The sequence below is a fragment of the Schistocerca cancellata genome, chromosome 2, assembly GCF_023864275.1.
Source record: "Schistocerca cancellata isolate TAMUIC-IGC-003103 chromosome 2, iqSchCanc2.1, whole genome shotgun sequence".
Taxonomy (NCBI): domain Eukaryota; kingdom Metazoa; phylum Arthropoda; class Insecta; order Orthoptera; family Acrididae; genus Schistocerca; species Schistocerca cancellata.
In genome coordinates this window covers 287,360,306-287,384,870 of record NC_064627.1, presented here as the reverse complement: position 1 = coordinate 287,384,870, position 24,565 = coordinate 287,360,306, and the positions used below count along the sequence as shown (strand labels likewise).

General features: G+C 40.9%; 2 protein-coding genes and 1 non-coding gene across 8 annotated transcripts in view; 1 reads left to right on the top strand and 2 right to left on the bottom strand.

Annotated features, from left to right (window-relative positions):
• The window catches only part of LOC126161638 (alpha-methylacyl-CoA racemase), a 149,973-nt gene extending 136,049 nt beyond the window's left edge, over positions 1 to 13,924 (top strand). For all 6 annotated transcript variants that reach the window (XM_049917603.1, XM_049917605.1, XM_049917601.1 and 3 more), the window contains exon 6: positions 13,336 to 13,924. In XM_049917603.1, the coding sequence (XP_049773560.1) occupies positions 13,336 to 13,846 (511 nt within the window). In that variant the 3' untranslated portion in view covers positions 13,847 to 13,924. The remainder of the gene's footprint in view (positions 1 to 13,335) is intronic.
• Positions 10,141 to 10,213, bottom strand: Trnaa-cgc (transfer RNA alanine (anticodon CGC)). The gene has a single exon. It is a non-coding gene; the product is annotated as a tRNA-Ala (tRNA).
• Positions 13,925 to 18,584: 4,660 nt separating the features above from the next.
• Positions 18,585 to 24,565, bottom strand: part of LOC126161637 (2-oxoglutarate and iron-dependent oxygenase JMJD4) — a 146,546-nt gene continuing 140,565 nt past the window's right edge. Inside the window, exon 5 of the mRNA XM_049917600.1 lies at positions 18,585 to 20,681. Coding sequence (XP_049773557.1) covers positions 20,262 to 20,681 — 420 coding nt within the window. The 3' untranslated portion in view covers positions 18,585 to 20,261. The remainder of the gene's footprint in view (positions 20,682 to 24,565) is intronic.

The following is a 24,565-nucleotide window of genomic DNA, read 5'->3' as shown; positions in this document are numbered from 1 at the left end:
TCACAGTATTTGTTGCATAATGTACATGTTGTACAATGTAGAGCTACTTCATTATCACAATGGAAACAATGGAAAATCCAGGATAGAATAATGACAATATTATGAGGAGGATACATTGCTATTCACCATATATTGGATATGTTAAATCACAGACATGCACAACAAAAAGACAGCTTAACAAGTAAACTTTTGGCCTAAAGCCCTTCTTCTGAATTAGACAACATACACACACTCATTCAGTCAAACACAATTCACACATACACGACCATTGTCACTGATTGCTGAGGACAGACTGTACATACAGTAGCTTATTTACTCACAGTCATTCATCATAAAAAAAAAAGCTACTGATATGCGGGGCACCCATGGATAATAGCTAGTCTGGAATAAATTTTAGTATACTATGGGCTTAGACTACTTATGATAATTCTCAGAAATGAGGAACATAATCTTTCCCAAAGTGGTAGTTCACTATACATCCAAACTACTTGTACAAAACTTCTTGGTCCATCCTTATGCCATACCTACTCTCTCAGTCCCTTGCAACAAAATTCACTTACTCCTTAAAGATTTTTGTTGCTGACAATACATTGAAGTGTCAAAGAAACTGGTATAGGCATGCGTATTCAAATATAGAAATATGTAAATAGGATGTATACAGTGCCGTGATCTGCAATGCCTATATAAGACAAGTGTCTGGCGCAGTTGTTAGATTGGTTACTGCTGCTACAATGGCAGGTTATCAAGATTTAAGTGACTGTGAACATTGTGTTGTAGTCAGTGCATGAACAATGAGACGTAGCATCTCGAGGCAGCAATGAAGTGGGGATTTTCCCACACGACCATTTCAAGAGTGTACCATAAATATCAGAAATCTGGTAAAACATCAAATCTCTGACATCGCTGTGGCTGGAAAAAGATCCTGTAAGAACGAGACCAATGACGACTGAAGAGAATCGTTCAACATGACAGAAGTGCAGCCCTTTCACAAATCGCTGCAGATTTAAAGGCTGGGCCATCAACAAGTGTCAGCATACGAACCATTCAATGAAATATCATTGATATGGACTTTTGGAGGTGAAGGCTCACTTGTTTACCCTTGATGACTGCACAACACAAAGCTTTACACCTTGCCTGGCCCTGTCAACTTCGACATTGAACTGTTGATGATTGGAAACATGTCAGATGAGTCTCATTTCAAATTGTATCAAGTGGATGGATGTGTACGGGTATGGAGACAACCTCATGAATCCAGGGACCCTGCATGTCAGCAGGGGACTGTTCAAGCTGGTGGAGGCTCTGTAATGGTGTGAGGCATGTGCAGTTGGAGTGAAATGGGACCCTTGATACGTCTAGATACAACTCTCACAGGTGACCACACGTAAGCATTCTGCTGATCACCTGCATCCATTCATGTCCATTGTGCATTCCGATGGACTTGAAAGGAATTCCAGCAATGCGGCATCTCACACTTCCGGAATTGCTACAGAGTGGCTCCTGGAACACTCCTCTGAATTTAAACACTTCCACTGGCCATCAAGTTCCCCATCCATGAACATTGTTGGAATATCTGGGATACCTTGCAATGTGCTGTTCAGAAGAAATCTCCACCTCCTCACACTCTTACAGTTATGGACAGCCCTGCAAGAGTCATGGTGTCAATTCAATGCAGCACTACTTTAGACATTAGCCGAGTCAATGCCACATCGTGTTGCAGCACTTCTGCGTGCTCGTGGGGGCCCTAAATTATATTCGGCAGGTGCACCACTTCCTTTGGCTCTTCAGTGTAGAAATCAAATTCAGCTGCACGGTAATGTAGACAGTAACAACACAAGGCAAAAAATAATTTTCATGCAGAGTTTGCCTCCTCATCTAGGTTTCAGAATGGACTTATGTCCTCTCTGTAGTAAACATGAAGCAAGAAATTGGTAATCCCTATCAATTCAAAAGAAAATTAAAAACATACCTCATTAGCCACTCTTTATACAAATTCTGTGATTCAGGGGTTGAAATACACTCCTGCAAATTGAAATAAGAACACCGTGAATTCATTGTCCCAGGAAGGGGAAACTTTATTGACACATTCCTGGGGTCAGATACATCACATGATCACACTGACAGAACCACAAGCACATAGACACAGGCAACAGAGCATGCACAATGTCGGCACTAGTACAGTGTATATCCACCTTTCGCAGCAATGCAGGCTGCTATTCTCCCATGGAGACGATCGTAGAGATGCTGGATGTAGTCCTGTGGAGCGGCTTGCCATGCCATTTCCACCTGGCGCCTCAGTTGGACCAGCGTTCGTGCTGGACGTGCAGACCACGTGAGACGACGCTTCATCCAGTCCCAAACGTGCTCAATGGGGGACAGATCCGGAGATCTTGCTGGCCAGGGTAGTTGACTTACACCTTCTAGAGCACGTTGGGTGGCACGGGATACATGCGGACGTGCATTGTCCTGTTGGAACAGCAAGTTCCCTTGGCGGTCTAGGAATGGTAGAACGATGGGTTCGATGACGGTTTGGATGTACCGTGCACTATTCAGTGTCCCCTCGACGATCACCAGTGGTGTACGGCCAGTGTAGGAGATCGCTCCCCACACCATGATGCCGGGTGTTGGCCCTGTGTGCCTTGGTCGTATGCAGTCCTGATTGTGGCGCTCACCTGCACGGCGCCAAACACGCATACGACCATCATTGGCACCAAGGCAGAAGCGACTCTCATCGCTGAAGACGACACGTCTCCATTTGTCCCTCCATTCACGCCTGTCGCGACACCACTGGAGGCGGGCTGCACGATGTTGGGGCGTGAGCGGAAGACGGCCTAACGGTGTGCGGGACCGTAGCCCAGCTTCATGGAGACGGTTGCGAATGGTCCTCGCCGATACCCCAGGAGCAACAGTGTCCCTAATTTGCTGGGAAGTGGCGGTGCGGTCCCCTACGGCACTGCGTAGGATCCTACGGTCTTGGCGTGCATCCGTGCGTCGCTGCGGTCCGGTCCCAGGTCGACGGGCACGTGCACCTTCCGCCGACCACTGGCGACAACATCGATGTACTGTGGAGACCTCACGCCCCACGTGTTGAGCAATTCGGCGGTACATCCACCCAGCCTCCCGCATGCCCACTATACACCCTCGCTCAAAGTCCGTCAACTGCACATACGGTTCACGTCCACGCTGTCGCGGCATGCTACCAGTGTTAAAGACTGCGATGGAGCTCCGTATGCCACGGCAAACTGGCTGACACTGACGGCGGCGGTGCACACATGCTGCACAGCTAGCGCCATTCGACGGCCAACACCGCGGTTCCTGGTGTGTCCGCTGTGCCGTGCGTGTGATCATTGCTTGTACAGCCCTCTCGCAGTGTCCGGAGCAAGTATGGTGGGTCTGACACACCGGTGTCAATGTGTTCTTTTTTCCATTTCCAGGAGTGTATTAAGTCAGCTATGGTGCAAGCACCAAGGTTAGTTATAAACTGCATGACAAGTAGTAATGTAATATAAATAGGACTCAGTATTTATATAAGTAAAAAATATTTTCTTTGAAAAATACAATTGTAATGAAGTACATATTAAGCTATTAGCAGATGAACAGGAGGTGTACAGTATAACCTAAGGATGTAGTAGCTTCTTTCAACCTAACAGTTTTCTTACCCATTCAATCTGGAAAAAAATGCTACTGAAACCTATCTTTCATTAAAAGAAGGGTATGGAAAAGACTGTTTATCATGTACACAAGTTTAGGAGTGATTCAAGCATATGCAAGATGGCTGAGTAGAAATTGAAGATGACTTGCACCTGGGACACCCTTCAACATAAAAAATAGATGAACATATCACAAAAGTAGGTAATCTGATTCAATCTGACCATTGGTTTAGTATTTGACTGATTGCTGAAACTATAGGAATTGACATAGAATGTCTAAAGGAAATTTCACATAACGAATGTAACATATGAAAGGTGTGTGCGAAACTGGCGCTGAAAATTCTCACGTTTGAACAAAAGGAAGCTCATCAAAATGTTTGTATCTACACACTAAACAGCACTGAAAATGATCCTAATTTCTTGTAGAGAGTGATAATATGTGGTTTTATCCTTATGACCCAAGAAACTAAGTGCCAATTCATGCATTCATTGAAAGGGCCAAATTTCAACAAGAGCAAAAAAAGCTCGAATGAAAAAACTCGGGATTTAGAGTGATTATAATTGTTTTTGTAGATATTCAGGGAACTATCTATATTCAGTGGGTACTTTAATGACAAACTATTAATTGGCATTACTGACTTGAGGCTCTTGCTCAGCTCCATGACAAAATAAAAAAAAAATAAAAATAAAACTTGAATTGTGGAGAACAAGTCTTGTGTTTTGCATCAAGACAACACACTGCATTGTCTGTTAAGAGGGTTACAGGGAAGTACAGCATCCCAGTGTTAGACCACTCACCTTATTCAACTGACGTAGCACCATGTGACTTTTATGCATTCCCCAAGGGCAAATCTGCGTTAAATGGAACAAGATTTCAGTCCACTGAAACAATGAAAAAAAAAATGGCACTCATCATCAAGGAGCTCACAGGGTAAGACTTGCAGCACTGTTTCCATCAATAGAGAATTCACTTCCGAGCATTGCAGGGATAGAAGAGGGGATTATATTGAACTTGATAATAATTAAATGTATTTGATTTTGAAATAAATTTTTTTACAGAAATAGCCCCATTATTTTATAGCCACTCCTCATACATCACATCACTGAAATAATTTGTTTTGTTTTCATCCTAAATCAAACATTAAAATTAGTATTGTCTAATTTTCCTCTCCCCTCCATTCTCTCCTCACCCACTCCACCTGATACAATTCCCCATCTCATATGACCTGTAATGCTAGTACAATGTATTTGATGGGATGAAAGTGAATGTGTATTCTCTAACAATGGAAAGTCCAGGATGGAATAACAATAATATCAAAAGGATAGAGAGCTACTCGCCACATAGAGGAGGTGCTGAGTCACACACAGGGACAGTGAAGACTGCTAAAATATTAAAAATTTTGGACCAAGTCCTTCTTCAGCAGACACTTGGCCACTGCCTCAGGGCACCGGAGCATCCCCTGAGACAGTGCCCAAGTGTGTGTGAAATGTTCTTGTGTGACTGTGTATGTGCTTTCTACTGCAGAAGAACTTTGTCCAAAAACTTTAATATCCTAGCAGTCATTTTCATTGCGCCTGTCTGCAGCTCAACACCTCCTGTGTATAGTGGCTGTTGCAGAGCTGAGATTACATGCCTGTAGCTGTAGCAGTTCATCTAATTTAGTTTAGTCCTCGTTCCTCATGTACATCTGTGAATAAGTGAAATTTACCTGTCCATTTTATTGAACTTACTAGTATTTACTAACTTACTCTAAACTTTTTGTTTAAATTTTAGTGAATTATCTTTATACGAGGTTACTTTCTTGGGTAGTACAGACTAGAGGTAGCTTAGCAGCAGAACTTAGATTGCACCAGTGTTTTCTTGGATTAGTGTTACGTTACTTGTGGTTCAGACAAAAACTGAGATTAAAGATGGGTACAGACCATGCTGGTTGTGCACAGATGCAGGCATTGGCCTCTAGTCAATAAATAGCTGTGCTGGCCACAGCTGACAGACTTCAGGTTGCTGCCCTGGGCTGCGGTGGCTTTGCGGCACCTGAGATGAATGGTTTGGCACTTCTGTAACCTATAGCACTGCCTGGTATCCCAGGTGCTGTTGCGTCTTCAGATTCACATGCCCCTACCAGTTGACACTTGCCTGACAGTGACTGGCGAACAATGGCAGTCACAAATCTCTTGGTGGAAGGTGAAAGTGGATTCTGGCTTTATGGCTGTACCCTTGTGCATCGAAAATGGGTTTGAGGTATTGCCCACTGCTGAAAGTACATCTGAAGGTCTGGACAACTGCAGAGGGTGGGATTGCTTGTCATTGGGAGCTCCAGTGTTATGCAGGTGATGGAGCCCCTGAAGGAAATAGCAGGCAGGTCGAGAAAGGAGGCATGTTCACTCTGCTTGCCACGGGGTCTCATCTGAGATGTGGTGGAGGCTCAGCTGGCAGCGATTGAGCATATTGGGTGCACCTGGCTGCAAATTATAGCTCATGTCCGCACAAATAACACCTGCTGGGCCATCCTCAGTTCCTACAGGCAGCTGGTGATAAGGTGAAGACAGCTAGCTTTGGTCTCAGAGTGGTAGCAGAGCTATTGTTACATAGCTTCTTTCCCAGAACTGATTGTGGTCCTCTGGTTTGGGGCTAGGTGGAAGGCTTAAACCAGAGGCTCTGATTATTCTGTGCAATCTTGGATGCCAGTTTCTTCACCAGAACTATTGGGTGGAGAAATGTAGGACACCCTTCCCCCTCCTTAACAGGTCAGACATGCAAGAAGTGGCTATCAGGTTAACAGAGTACAGGGCTATTACAAATGATTGAAGCGATTTCATAAATTCACTGTAGCTCCATTCATTGACATATGGTCACGACACACTACAGATACGTAGAAAAACTCATAAAGTTTTGTTTGGCTGAAGCCGCACTTCAGGTTTCTGCTGTCAGAGCGCTCGAGAGCGCAGTGAGACAAAATGGCGACAGGAGCCGAGAAAGCGTATGTCGTGCTTGAAATGCACTCACATCAGTCAGTCATAACAGTGCAACGACACTTCAGGACGAAGTTCAACAAAGATCCACCAACTGCTAACTCCATTCGGTGATGGTATGCGCAGTTTAAAGCTTCTGGATGCCTCTGTAAGGGGAAATCAACGGGTCGGCCTGCAGTGAGCGAAGAAACGGTTGAACGCATGCGGGCAAGTTTAACACGTAGCCCGCGGAAAATTGGCTCATGCCAGAACTGGAGACCGACAGCGCCGACTTCATCTCTCAACAGGATGGTGCTCCACCGCACTTCCATCATGATGTTCGGCATTTCTTAAACAGGAGATTGGAAAACCGATGAATCGGTCGTGGTGGAGATCATGATCAGCAATTCATGTCATGGCCTCCACGCTCTCCCGACTTAGCCCCATGCGATTTCTTTCTGTGGGGTTATGTGAAAGATTCAGTGCTTAATCCTCCTCTACCAAGAAATGTGCCAGAACTGCGAGCTTGCATCAACGATGCTTTCGAACTCATTGATGGGGACATGCTGCGCCGAGTGTGGCAGGAACTTGATTATCGGCTTGATGTCTGCCAAATCACTAAAGGGGCACATATCAAACATTTGTGAATGCCTAAAAAAACTTTTTGAGTTTTTGTATGTGTGTGCAAAGCATTGTGAAAATATCTCAAATAATAAAGTTATTGTAGAGCTGTGAAATCGCTTCAATCATTTGTAATAACCCTGTACATGTGGTGTGCACATGGAGATTTTTTAGAATAGAGAAATCCCTTCACAGGTCCAATAAGATGCTTTCTGTGTGCAGACATGGTAGATTTCAATTTGACAGATCAGAGAAAGCAAATGTTAACATAGTATCAGCTAATGCCTGATCTATTGAAAGGTATCAGAAATAGTCTCACTTATAAATAGTAACAATGTCCACATAGTACTAAGGACAGAAATCACGCTGAGACCAAATGTTATGAGAAATGAAATTCTAAACTCAGACTGAAATATACAGGGTGATTCAAAAATGCATGTAAATATTTCAAGGGTGTATTTGTGAGGTAAATATAAGACAAAAATGTTCTATACAATTTTTTCCATACTTGGCTTATTACAGAGTTATGAACAAAACAGGATAATACATTCAATACAACGTAAGGTATTTAATTCCCAGAGTTCACAGTTTAATTACAGTGCATTTGGACTAACAACGCAAACTGATAAATAAACGTGACGTAACAAACTGAAACAATTCCTCGCGAACACTGTATTAATTTAGGTCCTGTTGATTGAACTACAGCAATGCACAATAACTAAGGAAAATTGAAGCATTTTACAGACTGTACTGAACTGTACTGTATTTGCACAAATCTTAATGCAATGCATGTTCAAAATGCTGTCCCTGAACTTGCAGACAGACCCATGCTCATCGCATCAATGATCTCTGCACATTACACAGTCCGTTCAACTCTCCACGAATAATTTCACAACCACCTTCAATTCTTTGTTGTAGCACTTCTCTGTTCGGTACTGCAGAAGAATACACCAATGTCTTTAGTCGGCCCCATAAATAAAAGTCTAAAGGGTTCAGGTCAGGTGATCTGGCTGGCCAAGCAATTGGTCCTCCGCGACCTATCCATCGATGTGGATACGCAGAATTGAGGTACGCCCTTACGTTGCGGCTGTAATGGGCGGGAGCACCATCGTGCATAAACCACATGGTGGCTCGTGTTGCAAGAGGGACATCCTGTAACAATCCAGGCAATTCTCCCTCCACAAATTCGCAGTACGCGTGCCCATTCAGCCTTGGAGGCAGAACATGAGGTCCGAGTAAGTAATTCCCCACAATACCACACCAAATGTTTATGGAGAATTGATGTTGATATCCACGCACAATTCTCGCGCCAGGATTCTCGACAGCCCACTGGTGCATATTATGCGAATTGATTACACCCACACGAGTAAACATGGCCTCATCTGTGAATAATATCCGCCGAATGAACATTGGATCATTCAAATGACGCTCTTGTAACCACTGGCAGAATTGCTGACGGCGAGGACAGTCTTCAGGTGTCAATTCGTGCACTTTTTGCAGGTGAAATGGATGCAACTGTTGTCTCCGAAGCAGCCGCCATACAGTAGATTGTGGAAGTCGTACAGCTGCACTAATTTGTCTCGTACTGATAGATGGATCTTGGTCTACCAGGTCCAAAACATGTTCCTCGACGTTCACTGCATGCTCAAGTGGTCAACCTGAATGCGGCCCAGGACGAATGCCATACTCCCGCATACGTCTGTCCACAGATACAAACGTCTGATGACTTGGTAACCGTCTTCCTGGAAACAGCTCACTGTACCTTCGTCTTGCTGCAAGTGCATTTCCATCTGCTGCACCATACACAAGGTGCATATCAGCATACTCACTGTTTGAGTACATCATGTGCACGAAACCTTTGGCCTTCCGACGATGAATGAACGACAGGACGTACTTTTCCGTTACCAACAACATCAGCGCCATCTTCCGTACAGTAGGAGTAAACATCACGTGCAAACAAAAACAAACACTATTCATGCAGTTTCGAATCAACTGTTGGGAGATACGTATGTGAATTACGTACCAGAATATGGCATCCTGCTGCTTGCACTGCCGTCGTTTTGATACGGACATGACTTTCGTATTTAACGATAACTCTGGAATTAAACGTTTATGGAAAAACATTTATAGAACATTTTTGTCTTATATTTACCTCACAAATACACCCTTAAAATATTTACATGCATTTTTGAATCACCCTGTATATCACAAAGCTAGGTTGATACTGAGATTAAAGATGGATAGGGGTCATGCTGGTTGTGTGTGGATGCAGGGGAACTGGCCGCTGGTTAATAAACAGCTGGAAGCTGTATTGGCCACAGTTGACACACTTCAGGCTGTGGTGGCTTTTCAACACCTTGTGGCTTGTCCAGACCTCTCAGAGAAATCGGGCACCACGCCAACAGGTGAAGCACCTATGCTAGCTCAGATGTACTTTCAGCAGTGGGCAATACCTCAATGTGTGCTTATAGGGATAAAAAATATGATAACACTGAGTGCTCTTAGTACAGATACAGAACACGAAATAATTTGGCTGAAGATAAGTGTTAAAGGTGGGCCAAACATGTCATTGGATTCTTTTATAGGCCGCCTGCCTCAGCAGCAGCAGCAGCTTGGAGAATATTTTACATAAATTTCCTGGCCAGTATAGTTTTAGGTGGTGATTTTAACTAACTAGCTATAGACTGGGAGACTCAAGTGATTCAGACAGGTACTAGGGGTAGTGTGAAATCGATCAAAGAGCATAAGAGGAGGAGGAGGTTAGTGTTTAACGTCCCGTTGACAACGAGGTTATTAGAGACGGAGTGCAAGCCCGGGTTAGGGAAGGATGGGGAAGGAAATCGGCCGTGCCCTTTCAAAGGAACCATCCCGGCATTGGCCTGAAACAATTTAGGGAAATCACGGAAAACCTAAATCAGGATGGCTGGAGACGGGATTGAACCGTCGTCCTCCCGAATGCGAGTCCAGTGTGCTAACCACTGCACCATCTCGCTCGGTCAAAGAGCATAAAGTGATTCATTAGAGAATGGACTCATGAAGGTAATATCTTCGATCTGCTGGTGACATACAGAGCTTAGCTTCTCAACTCAGTTGGCACAGAACCGGGAACCTTGGATCATAAGGCCATTACAGTTTTGCTGAATATCGCTATAATAGGTATATAAAGAAATGTAGGAAGATCTCTATGTTTAGCAAGAGTGACAAGATAGCTTTCAGATTAGCTGACTGGTCAGCATGAAAATTTCATCTCCAGTAATGACAGTGTTGGGCATCAATGAATAAATTCATCCAAGAGCGTCATGCAATATGCTTTAAACAGGTATATGCTGAGCAAAATTGTGAGGGATGGAAAAGATTTCAGGTGGTTTGATTACCATGTTAGAAAGCTTCTCTGGAAGCAAAGTGAGCTTCACTGCTAATTTAAACACAGCCAGATCCTCACAGACAAACAAAAAATAAATGAAGTCAAAATTAGCATAAGGACAGCTATGTGTGAACCGTTCAACAAATTCGAAAGTAAAATTCTATCTACTGACTTTACAGGAAACCTAAGAAGTTCTGGTCTTATGTTAAATCAGTAAATGGATCGAAGCCATCTGTCCAGACACTCTGTGACCATAATGGCATTGAAACAGCAGATGACACAGAAAAGGTCGAAATACTAAGTCTTTTTCCACAGCTGTTTCACAGAGGAGGATCATACTGTAGTCCTTCATATAAATATTCACACAAATGGCAAAATGACAGCTGTCTAAATAAGTGATAAGGGATAGAAAAGCAACTGAAATTGCTCAAAAGATGAAAGGCCACTGACCCGATGGGATATCAGTTCAGTTCTACACAGAATATGTGAAAGACCTTGCTTCTCTTCTAGCAGCAGTGTACTGTATGCATTTACAGGAGTAAAGCATTCCTAATGATTGGAAAAAACCCAGGTCATTCCTGTTTTCAGGAAGGGTCGTTGAACAGACGTGCAAAACTTTAAGCATATATCTCTGACATCAGCCTCTTGTAGAATTTTGGAACATGTTTTATGCTTGCATATTATGATGTTTCTGGGGACCAAAAACCTCCTGTAGGAATCAACATGGATTCTGGAAACAATGACCATGTGAAACCCAACCAGCTGTGATCATGCAAGAGACTCAAAAAGTAGTAGATGCAAGTGTCCAGCTAACTGCCATGTTAGTTGACTTTAAGAAGGCACTCAGTACAGTACCACATTGCCACCCTAATAGACAAAATAGAAGTGTAGAGAATATCAGACCATCTGTGTGACTGCATTGAAATGTTTCTAGCAAACAGAATGTAGCAAGTCATTCTGAATGGACAGAAGTCTTCAGGTGTAAAAGTAACTTCAGATGTGCTTAAAGAGAGTGATATAGGACCATTATTTTTTCAGAGTATATATATGTGACCTAGTAGACAATGTTCCACGAGGCTTTTTGCAGATTACAGAGTTGTAGACAGAAGTCGCAATGCTAGAAAATTGTATTGAAATGCAGGAAGCCATGCAGACGATAATAACTTGATGCAGGAAGTGGCAGTTGACCCCAACATAAACAAATGTAATGTATTATAAATGCATAGAAAGAAAGACACTTTATTTTATGATTACATGATTGCAGAAAAATCACTGGCAGCAGTTACTTCCATAAAATATGTATGAGTATGAATATGGTGTGATTTGAAGTGTAATGAACACACAGAATTAATTGCAGGTAAGGCATATGTCAGACTGAGATTAATTGGAAGAATCCTCAGGTAATGTAATCCATCAACAAAGGAAGTAGCTTACAACACTTGTTCGACCAATACTTGATTATTGCTCATCTGTCTGAGATCTGCACCAGATAGGCTTGACAGAGGAAACAGAGAAGATCCAAAGAAGAGCAGCACATTTCACTACAGGTTCACTTATAAAGTGCAAAAGCATTATGGAGATGCTCAGCCAACTCGACTGGCAGTCGCTACAGGAGAGGTATTCATTGCAGTATGGTCTAATGTTAAAGACCTGAGAGCTCACATTCCTAGGAAGAGTCAACCAATATATTGTCTCCTCCAATGTATATCTCGGAGAAAGATCATGGAGATAAAATTAGAGAGATTCAATACCGCACAGAAGCTTACCAGCAACTGTTGTTGCTGTGAACTGTACACGACTGGAACAGGAAAAGGAGGAAGTGACAGTGGCACACAAAGTACCCTCTGCCACAAACCGTAAGATGGCATGCTGAGTATAGATGTAGATATATGTGCTGAAGAGCAATCTATCCTTTCCTAATCTGTTAGCTCTGATGAATACTCCTCCAAAAGCTTAAAAATATATTTAGTCTTGCTTTATGCCTGTTAATCACTGTCTGTCTCATGCAAGTGGTGAGTTGCTACCTATACTTTTTTCTTTATTTATATTCCCCCAAAGTCTTTCCACTACTGTATTTATTTCTAACTTGTATTGCTTTTAAGACTGCGGTACAAAAAGGGACTTTTCCTTAAAGATTGTGATCTAGAGGATGTGGTATCTTCAATATTGGGAGAAGGACATTTTGCAACTCCCTGTAATGATGACCCATTGAGTTGCAGAGAGGCACGATGAAAAGACTGTTACACATTATAGCGTTAAGCTGAAGCCTTGTTCAGCAAAAGAACACACACACACACACACACACACACACACACACACACACACACACACACACACACACATACTTTCACACAAGCAAGCTCTTCTCATGCACTTGTGACCATTATCACTGGCACTCTGATCAGAGCTGACAATGGTAGTGATCATGTGTACATGAGTTGTGTTTGCTTTTGAGTGTGTGTGTGTGTTCTTTGCTGAAGAAGGCTTTGGTTGAAAGCTATAATGTGTAACAGTCTTTTCGTTGTGCCTCTCGGAAACTCAATGGGTCATCTCTACGGTGAGTAGCAATCTATCCTTTTTCTAATATTGTTGATATTCCAACCTGGAGTTTCCATTGTCAGATGTAGTATCTTGTAGTAAATAAGAATTTTTATTGTATTTCTTATATTCTTCAATGTAACTTTGTGTTTATTAACTTGACATTGCACAACTAATGGAAGTTACTAATATTGTATTTTATGCTCCTTGCAGGTTAGACACTGGTGTACATTTTTATGAAGTATATGAAACAAAAGATGGAAAGTACATGGCTGTTGGTGCTATAGAAAGTAAGTTCTATGATGAACTAATCAAAGGATTAGGTTTGTCTAGTGAAGAATGCCCACAGATCGGTGATTTCAATGAAGCAAAACTGATTTTTCAAGAAAAATTCCTTCAGAAAACACAGAAAGAATGGGTCAAAATATTTGATAGCCTTGATGCTTGTGTCACGCCAGTCTTATCACTCGAAGATGTTGCCACACATCCACATAATGCAAGCAGAAAGGCATTCATTAGCCCTGCAGATTCTCAAGTACCTGTTCCTTCACCTGCACCACGGCTTCTCAGAACACCAGCGATTTCCTTGGCATCACAGCCTCAACCAAAACATGGACAGCACACTGTGGAAATACTTCAGAGCCTCAATTACAGTTCTGATGAAATTATGTCTCTACATAAAAATGGAATTGTTAAATGTGACATGGGAAGATCTAGGATATAATTAAAAAAAAAAAAAGGTTATGTTCTCAGGTGTACATTATGGAAGTGTTTTTATGCAATCTATATGAAAAATAAAGAATAAAGTATCACCTGTGTCTTAACACAACTGTCTTATGAAAATGCTAGCCTAAAAGAAGTTATTCACAGATTTTTAATATATTTTTGGACTTCTGCAGCATTAAAAACCTTAGCATACAAATGAGTAGTAATTGCAACATTACATGTTGGAAACATCAAAAAAGAGCCACAAATATACATATTTATTTATCAATTCAGCCTCACAGTGGAGGGTCATATCACCAACAAAATATTAAGACACTTTTATACTTTATAAATTTGATAAGACCATGCTCAATGAATTGTTTCTACTCTCATACTGTAGGTAATTAATTTGAAAACTCAGTTTTATATTTTGTATTACACTCAACACTGGATAAGAGCACTTGTAAGTAATTAAATGAAGTTTTGTTTGGAGCAGCAAACACTTTCTAAAAAATTTATATCAGTTCAAGGTGCCCATCACTGTTGGCCACTGGCCAGGGCAAGCATATATGCCCCCGTTCAGCTGGTAACTTTATTCCATTTGAACCATGCATTCATTCAGTGCTGTCCCTGTGCCAGTCATCAGTAGAATGTGCAGCCAATTAGCTACAGCTTCATTTAGCAGCACCATCAACAAATGAAGATCTACGAGCCATCAGGAGGCCGTGATGGTTCCGGTTTCAAATTGGATTTGCTGGGTGAGGCCACCCATCATGTACCATTGCCTGGAATTCCAGCACATCTCGGAGAGTACTGGGTTCAATTATGTATTACACCCAGCCTCTTGGGCTGTGCTCACTGTACACCAACTCTGTTGTCTAACTACACTTGTTGTTGGGCAGACTCCTGACTTGCAGCAGCAAGGGCACTGTAGCCACCAATGCTGTTCTGCTGCCACAACATTCTGCTGCCACAATATTCTGCTATCACAATTTACTAAATCACTGCCCACTATCCATGGCTGCTTCTTGGGCCACAGTCATCAACCTCCAGTACGGAAGCTTATTAATAAACAATGTTGTTGTTGCGTAAGCATTGTTGTTGACTCTGCACTTGCCTCTCAGTACACTGGAGATCCCATCCCACAGCTACCTTCCTTCCCCCCCCCCCCCTCCCTCCCTCCCTGGCTCCATACAAACACATGCAACTTTGCAGACAGCTGCAACACTGGTGTCGGTAGCAGTCATGACACAAGCACGATACCATTACACTTGGAAAATGCTGCATTGTTATGACATTACAAATAATTTTTCCACAACCAATATTCTTGTTCAACATTTGTGACTTACTTGTAACTTCTTCACTTCTCCATTACAAAACTTTTCAGTAACAAATGTGTCAAACTGACCAAAATATCAACTGCATATTGCCAAAACTGCTCCTGCGGTCACAGCCATAATCACTTACATAACATTTCAACAATGTAAACAATCTTATGTCTTATTAGAAATGGTATTTCAAGGATTTTGCAATTAAAAAACTTATACAAAATAATTTAGCCACCAGATGCACAGTAAAAAACATAAAAAATTGTTTCATAGTTAGTTTGTAAAATAGTATCTTTGAGTACTAAACATTACATGATGAGTATTTTTAACAATAAATAATAAAGTTTGCAAATCCGAATTGATGTTGAATTTGCTTAAAATAGTGGTAGTGCCATTCACCAATCCCAATTTCCCTATACAAAATACACTATCCCAATTGTATTTAAAACTAGTAATTACCCCAGGTTTACTTAAAGAAAAATTGTTTGTCTTTTGTAAGGTTTGAAAAAAAATTCTATTAAAGTATTTTCTACATTGTCTCAAATATCATTAAACAATAATTAGTATAAGTTGAAAATCAAGACATGACCATAAATTTATGCAGCCACAAAATAAAATTTCAGTGTATAGTAGTGTATATTTACTGGATATATTGTATGCAGCAGGTGAATCTTCACCTGTTATATTACAACAGGACAGATTGTTTACTTTTCATACTTTCTCTTAATGTCATTATATCATGAGTGATGCCAAAAACTTTGTGACTGACTGCTATTATTAAAGAGAGCGGTGTGCTGACCACATGCCCCTCCTATCCGCATCCTCAACTGAGGATGACATGGCAGTCGGATGGTCCCGATCGGCCACTTGTGGCCTGAAGATGCAGTGCTATTATTAAATAATACTAACTTACCTGGGTACAGTGGTTTACCACTAAAGTATTGTCATCATGTTTTTCTTCTTTTTCCTGACCATGACCCCAGTGTCTCCATATGGTCAGCACTTTAATCTGGATTTGGCAGTGGTAGTGGGTGGCCAGTTGCCTACCGTCACCACCCCTTCTCCTTAGGACAGAACTTGTGTACTCCATCTGTCTGTGTCTAGAGTGCCATCTCGTCCAAAAGTGTGAGAATGTGCTCGAAACATTTGCAAATTGTGTAACTGAGGCAGGATGTGGGTACCAGCTCGGTATTCATATACTCCAATACAGGAAATCACCTAAAAACCACATCCAGGCTGACCGGCACACCAGATCTCATTGTTAATCCCCTGGGCAGTTTCGATTAGGGTGCCTCCCCAAAACTTGGATGTGGCATGCTAACCTGCATAGGTATCTGGGTAGGTCTGACATAAGGGTTTGACAGATAATAATAGTCACACTCTCAGTTTGCCTTCTTACTAAGCACTCAAAAGGGAATCGGACTGGATTAGAGGCACAAAGTGTAGTGGGGCTTAAACAAGAGTAACTGAAACTCTTCAGGCTTTCCCGGCAATCTAATGACATCTTGGGTTGTCGGGTGTTCTGCCGTATATCAGCGTCGTACTTGCATGATATTTCGGTCACGTAGCTCGTAACCTTCATCAGGTGCGACCTGAGACTGCTCCTCGAGTGGACCTGGTCCAGTATTTTGGCCTATGGCCTTCCCCCTCCACCATACCACCACAATACTGGACCAGGTCCACTCGAGGAGCAGTCTCAGGTCGCACCTGATGAAGGTTACGAGCTACATGACCGAAATATCGTGCAAGTACGACGCTGATATCCGGCAGAACACCCGACAACCCAAGATGTCAAGAGTAACTGATCTTAGAATCACATGCGACACTTATTAGGGCCTTTAACATATAAATTATGAAAAACATGATACAGAAATTCGTACATGATTGTTTTAAGAAACCTAAGCTCAGAATGGTGAAGACACCTCCGAAGTATGTACACTTGTTCTTTTATTTTATATAATGTACATAAGTATTGGCAACACATTGTCAAGTTATGCAGGCATTCCATATGCAATTACATCAGTAGCTGAACAGGAACATTATTTCCATGACATATTCTCACTCTGCAACAGAGTGAAATGTGTGCAGATTTGGAACTTCATGGCAGATTAAAACTGTATGTGGGACTGGGGCTTGAATCCAGGAACTCTGCCCTTGATGGATAAGTGCTCCGCTAACTAAGGTATCTAAGCATGGCTGATGAGCCATTATTCTGGAAACAATTCCCTATGCTGTGGCTAAGCCATTCACCACTATATATCCTTTCTTCCTAGAGTGCTAGTCCCACAAGCAAATGCAGGAGAATCTCTGTGAAGTTTAGAAGACAGGAGATAGTTACTGGCAGAAGCAAAGCTGTAAGACAGGATCATACATTGTGCTTTGTTAGCTCAGTTGGTAGAGCACTTACCCACAAAATGCGACAGTTCTAAGGTTGAGTCCTGGTCCTGCATATAGTTTTAATCTGCAGGAAGTTTCAGGAACATTTTTTTGTGAGTAACTCAACTCTGATATCCCCTTAGAAACCTATGTGATGCATTAAATCTAGAAAAGTAATGATGCTCTTCACTCATTTAAAACATTAGTACTGCATGACAGATACCGGAAAACAGTCATGTAAAATCCCTGGGTGAATGAATGTGGAATAAACAAAATGTCCACTACCCTTATTACATCGATTGAACAACAAGAATGCTGTTTATGATTTTCAGCATCAACTGTTTTCATTTTTATTAACACATAGTGGTAAAGTTTGGGATCTCTCAGTATACAAACTCTATTTTGCATTCCATTCCTTGTTGTGGTGTGGGACATTTTTCTTGGGTCGTACTGTGGGGGTTGCAAATAAATTTGTTTGACAAAAATAAGTCATTAAGTCATAAGGCTGTTATGCAGTTATGAGATGAAGGATATTTATGTTTTACGGCATTTTATCATGGTTTGGGCAGAAAAAATACAACAAAACATTGTCTTATTGTCTTTACTTTGCATTCTGTAAAGTCTTTGAGAAAGTATATACAATTTCACTGTGAGCATCTTTGACAATTTTGTCATAAAAAAATACAATTTTGCTCTTAAAATGTGTGTCTACACAATTAGTTTGTTAATTTTATTTTACAAATAATGTCTTGGTATTGTTAGACAAGATTATCGCACCTGCTCTTTTAGAGAAACACTGACTACGAAATCTGCCATCTTGTGGTTAACTGGCTGGAGTAGTGTGTGTGTGTGTGTGTGTGTGTGTGTGTGTGTGTGTGTGTGTGTCGGAAAATAAGATAGTTTGAGATATAAGCAGCAATTTGGAAGACATTCTCAAGTGTGTTTCGTGAATCTGTTATTAGTCTCCTACTGAAGATATATTATTGAATAACCAGTCCTTAAAATACTATGAAAGTTCAAAAGGAAAGGGGGAGGGGGAGGGAGTGGGGGGACAGCAGCTGAATATTGCAGGGACAATTCATCAAACAGTATATAAATACTGAAATGACAAAGAGCAACTAATTATCTTATTTACTAATTGAAACTATGACATTTGATTGCATTTGTTATTTTATGTTTTGTATTTGTTTGTGAATTGTCTTCTTATGCATAATCTATGCTGTGGTTTGTCTACAGTAAAATGAATCAGCATTACTATCCTGCTGTATTCAGCACATTTGACAAGCACGGTGCATGAGGTAATTCCTAATAGTGAGAAAAGGTGCTAATTGAATGATCAGATGGAGACAGGCATTTCTATGAAAGCAAAATTGCAAATTAATATAAATGTACAAACTGTTCTGCCTACCAGCACTTTGTCGTGCCTGTCCACAACCTTTATTACATCGATTGAACAACACGTATACTGTTTATGATTTTCAGAGTAAACTGTTTTCATTTTTATTAACACATTGTTCAAAGCTATTTGGAGAGAATTTGAGATCTGTCACAATTACTGTACATAAGTTAAACAGTACATGCTGTTACTCTGCTACATTGAACTTGTAATAATTAGGTTGGTCTGTGTATCAAACTCAAAAGTACTGTTTAGGAAAGTTCTTAGTCTTTCTCCATTTTATATTACAATTTTCTTGTAAAAGGAAGGAAGGAAGATTAGGGTTTACCATCCTGTCGATGCCGAGGTCATCAGAGACAGAGCACAAGCTCAGAATGTTTCAAAGATGGGAGAGGAAATCAACTGTGTTCTTTCAAAGGAACCATCCCGCCATTTGCCTGGAGTGTTTTATGGACATCACAGAAAACCTGTACCAGGACAGTCAGATCCTATGAAATGCAAGCCCAGTGTGCTAATAACCACACCACCTTGCTCGGTTTTCATGTACATACCTTGCAGATATATTATGAGACAAATACATCAACAGTTTCAATCCTGTTTTGTTTTTACAACAGACTGTCATGAATTTGCATATAATCATGAAAGAAAGAGTATAAATGCTGTACTATTACTTTCATAACCACGATAAAGTGGAAGATGATGATAGTACATGAAACTGGTTTTTGCTGCTGAAGTATTAAATTAGGAGCTCCAGTCATTGTTTCTATGCAGTACTCTGTAACTGAGTGATGAGGCTTTGGCAAGTCTCTCTGTGTGAAATTTCATGTGACCTGCTAAGACTATCATTACAAAGCTGATAGTTGCTAATGATGTAAGTAAACCAGTACTGCAGTTTTCCTGCTGTGAGAGGATTGTATGGGATGAGGAGAAAGGAGGAGGGGAGCAGGGCAGTGTATTAGACAAGGGTGGCTGATGGCTGGAAGAGAGTATGTGGGCAGCACACAAAAGTATGGAGGAGGTGATAGAATAGAGAACGAGGGAGCATATGGAGAAGAGGGTGTGAATGCAGGATGGGTGAAGTTAGGGTGAGTGAAGCTAGGGTGAGTGAGTCTCTCTCTCTCTCTCTCTCTCTCTCTCTCTCTCTCTCTCTCTCTCTCTGTGTGTGTGTGTGTGTGTGTGTGTGTGTGTGTCTATTATCACTGTCTTTGGTATGTTTCCCAGTTGATCTTTTCCATGTGTTCAGTACTTCAGACTCCTCTGCAAAACAATGTTATGAACCATGTTGCAGTATTGAAACTGTCACTATGGCACCATCTGCTTTCCCTCAGCTGAATTTATACCACTGAATTTATTTCAGACAACAGGTCTTTTGGTTTCTGTACATCCAGTTCCTTCAGTGCAATTTCACAGTCAGTGTCAGAGAGGAAGAGGTTCAAAACTTCATTTATCTTAAGCAAATCAAAAACAATATGATTTCTGCCAATTCTCCAATTTCCATAAACTATTAAATCATCCTTTCCATGAAGAGACTCAATTCTTTTCTTGCTAATATGTAATAAAAACCTATAAAATTCTTCATAGTCTAACCCAAAAGAAGCTCTAAGCATTATTTGACAGTGGCTATTCCATTCCTCCATTTCCTTGCAATCTTCTATTTCCTTTTTCACAGCAGCCAAATGATTCTTCAATGACAACCACATTGTTTTGATGTTGCAGCCATTAACCCAGTTGTGATTGATGGAAATTGTGTCTTTCTGCAACAATATCACTGTCTGAGAAAATACATTCAAATTTATATAGAAAATTTAAAATAGCAAAAAGTAAAAGAAAATAATTGTTTATGTATGTCACACAAGTTATTTATGATTACAATTAGATGCAGTCATATGCAAAATGGTTCAAGATATTATAGCCTCACACCCTACAATTATCCAATCTTTCCTGCCATCTGAGAAATGCTTCACTAGCAAAAAATTTACATTTCTAGTATATGTTGGTAGTGTTTGAAAATAGATGGAAGTATTAGTGATAGTGGAAGCTTGAGCCAGGCCACGAACTGCACTCAGGTACCCTAATAGCTAAGGCAACTTTTCTCGATAAGTGTGAAATACAGAATTGATCCTGGCACAAATTTTCAATTGTCACTACGTATTTATTACAATCCATCTTCATAGAAATATTTGTTTACATCACATGTAAACCAGTTGTCTTAATTATCTGTCAATAACAGGAAATGACAAAAGAATATCCTGAATCAAAAACATGAACCAAATAGTTGATAGTAACATAAGAGTTATCAATTAGCACAAAATATCCACACATAGCAAATGTACACTGATGAGACACAGCATTATGACCACTGCCCACCATGTTGTTGGATGCCGCCTGGTGGCATTGCAGGCACGTGACTTGGTAACAAAATTGTTTAATAGATATGGATGGGGATCACCTTAGCGAAGATGGGGGGAAATCCATCGTGGTGAGCGACTTTGACAAAGGCCAGATAATTATTACATACAGCCTGTGAACGAATATCTCAAAAATGGTGAAGCTGGTCAGATGCTTGTGTGCTACTGTTATGAGCATCTACAGAAAGAAGTAGCACTATGAAACTGCAACTAGGCGCTAATTGGTTGGAAGTCCATAACTCTTCACAGAATATGGGGTTCAGAGGCTTGTCTGCTATGTAAAGTAGGATAGATGGTGATCTATGGCATCTCTGCTCAAAAAGCACAATGCTGGTGCAAGCACAAGCGTTTTGGAGCACACCGTTTGTTGTAGATTGTTGAACATGGAGCTCTGCAGTAGACCATCCCTACGTGCTCACATTCTGACTCAATGACATTATCATTATGATTGCAATGGACAAGAGACCATTGGGATTTGAGCATCGATCAATAGAAATGTGTTGGCTCTTCAGGTGAATCATATTTTTGGTAGTCTACGTCGATGGTCACCTCCACAAATTCCGAAATCGAGCTGAACAGCGGCTCAAAACCTGCAGTGTGCCTCAGACCCAGGCTGATGGGACCAGTATGATGCCATGGGAGACATTCTCCTGTGCTTGGATGGAACCTGTGGTAGTAATTAACGATATACTGACAGCTGTCAACCACCTGCATCCCTTTATGCTTGATGTCTTCCCCGATAGCGATTACATCTTTAAGCAGTTTAACTGTCAGTGTCTCGGAGCCAGAACCATGCTTCAATGGTTTGAGGTGCATTATAGTTTACTCACACTGATGTCTCAATGACCAAAATCGCCTGTTGTAAATCTTATGGAACCCATCTGGATCACTGTCACGCACCATCACTGTGTACACAAATCAGCGGCATGTTATTTACACAAATTACATGACCTGTGCATTGACATCTAATGCCAAAACCTCCACAACCCTACTGACAAACTAACATAACCTTAATATGCAGAAATAGTGATGGATTTTGTTCCAAAGATGGACAAACAAGCTGTCAGGAGGTGGTCATTATGTTTTAGCTCATCAGTGTACAGGTGTAATAGGCGGGCAGAGCCGTATGGTGACAATTTGTCAGTAAATTTATGCCACACACAGATATTAACTAGAGCATCAGTAATATAAAATTAAACAGTCCTCTTTGAATTTTCTCATGCGCAGAATATTTTTTTAGACTCCAAATGGTATCTCTTGATATTTTCGACATGATGATCTGTTTTACATGCCTCACTGTGCTCTGTGTGTTACATAATTGATGCTGATAATAACTACACCCTGAAAATCACTGCAATACAAATAGCAGATGGCATATTTATTGCAACATATATTTAATTTCCTTCTTATTTAATTCAGATGTAGATTGTGGAAAGAATGACTGCTTATAATTCACAGTGCTACTTGTTATTAAAAAAATTATCTTTACAATCTCTCCAGGACCAATAGATAGGACTGTTGAAGAAATATCATAAATTCCAATCTGAAAAATGGTTATTGTAGTATCTTAAATACATTCCTATGAGATTTTAAGTATCTTTCTTTGAGTGGCTGCCCATTTGAATTTCTTCATATTTTTATTACACACTCAATGAGTCAAACATGCCTACTGTCCTTCGTTGTACATTCTTGGTGTATTCTATCAATCTAGTTTGATAGGTCTTGTAATCCTGCTGGATGCATTGAGTTAAAATATGGAATTATCGACAAGTGTTATTACATCTACACACAGCGAGGGCACTACCTTCACAGAAAACAGCATCTCCAACTGGTCAATCGCATGAGACCAGTGAGCTAGCCAGTTCAAGCCCAAGTGGCAAAAAATGACTCCATCCTCTGTGAGTCAGTCAATGTTATGTTCTGATCTTAACTGATGCTTTCCTAGATGACAATACTATATTTATGGACTATTCAGGTTATCGAATCCAACTGCTCTTACTGTTGTGCAAATATACTAGGCCTGCATTTGTGATAGCTGGAGTGAAGTTATACTTTGGTGCCTACGCTGAAAGTTTAATCAGAGATGTGGTAAGTAACCTGTTTAGCTTGCGATAAAGATTTTTGTACACAGAGTTTATGACAGTTCCACCCCTCTCAAACAAAATTGTTAAACACTACATGTGCTTTTGAAGTCGCACAGGTTGCACAGCAGGTGTTTTCTTCTGATTCCAAAATCTCCACTATAGCTCTGGCAAAAACACATCAGTGTAAAAGACTACCATGTCAGATTCTAATGCAATAAGCATGTCCTACACAGAGGCAGACTTTGAGCCCCATTGTGTTCTACATCAACATGTATTATATTGAGATGGGGGTTTCAGTTGTTCCTGAGTTGTCCAGACTTTTACATTGCATCCATTCCACAAAGTTTTCATTATGAAGCAAAATGCTGCAGTTGGTTTCACAAAGGAAAGATTGCAAAGTTATGTCAAGATGTGATAAGTATCAGACAATGTCCTTTGCCCACCGTGATTAATATTACAGACACTGACCATGTGGAAGCATCCAGAAAGATACTGTTAAATACAGAATTACAGAAAATGCCAGTGATGTTTCTTTTTGGTACTGGTGCACAGTCTCAATGATAAATCAGTCTGCTATTTCAGCATTTGTGCTCTGCCATTTGACAATGTGCAAACAAAAATGGATGTACGGACATCATGAGTTTCCACTGTTAGACCAGGTACAACTTTCAGTCAAACATAACAAAGTTACTCAGACACTGAAATCATGTCTTCAGTCTGCACCCTGTTTCCGATCTAACAGTCTCACTGTTAATTCTGGCTACAGGTGCTTCACTGCATGGCACTGAGGCCATCCTGCCTCATAAGCTTGCCAGTGGTGCTGTACAATCTAGTGTTTGTGTCCAAAATATTAAATCTGGGTAGGAATGTTGCTCACGAATTGGGAAAGAGGTGCTGACTATCATTTTTGGCATACACAAATTCCTTTTTCTTTCTTTCTTTCTTTTTTCTTTCTCTTTAAATGCAAAAGTTCCATCTAACTACACATCATAAACCATTATTACCACTGTTTAGGCTGCATCTTAAGTTCCAAGAATGCTGCATCTTAAGTTCCAAGAATGCCTGCATCAGTGAGCCATGTGTTTATCAAACTATCAGCACTCTACATAGTACTGACTGTCTACCTTGTCTCAACTTCCCCTGGAT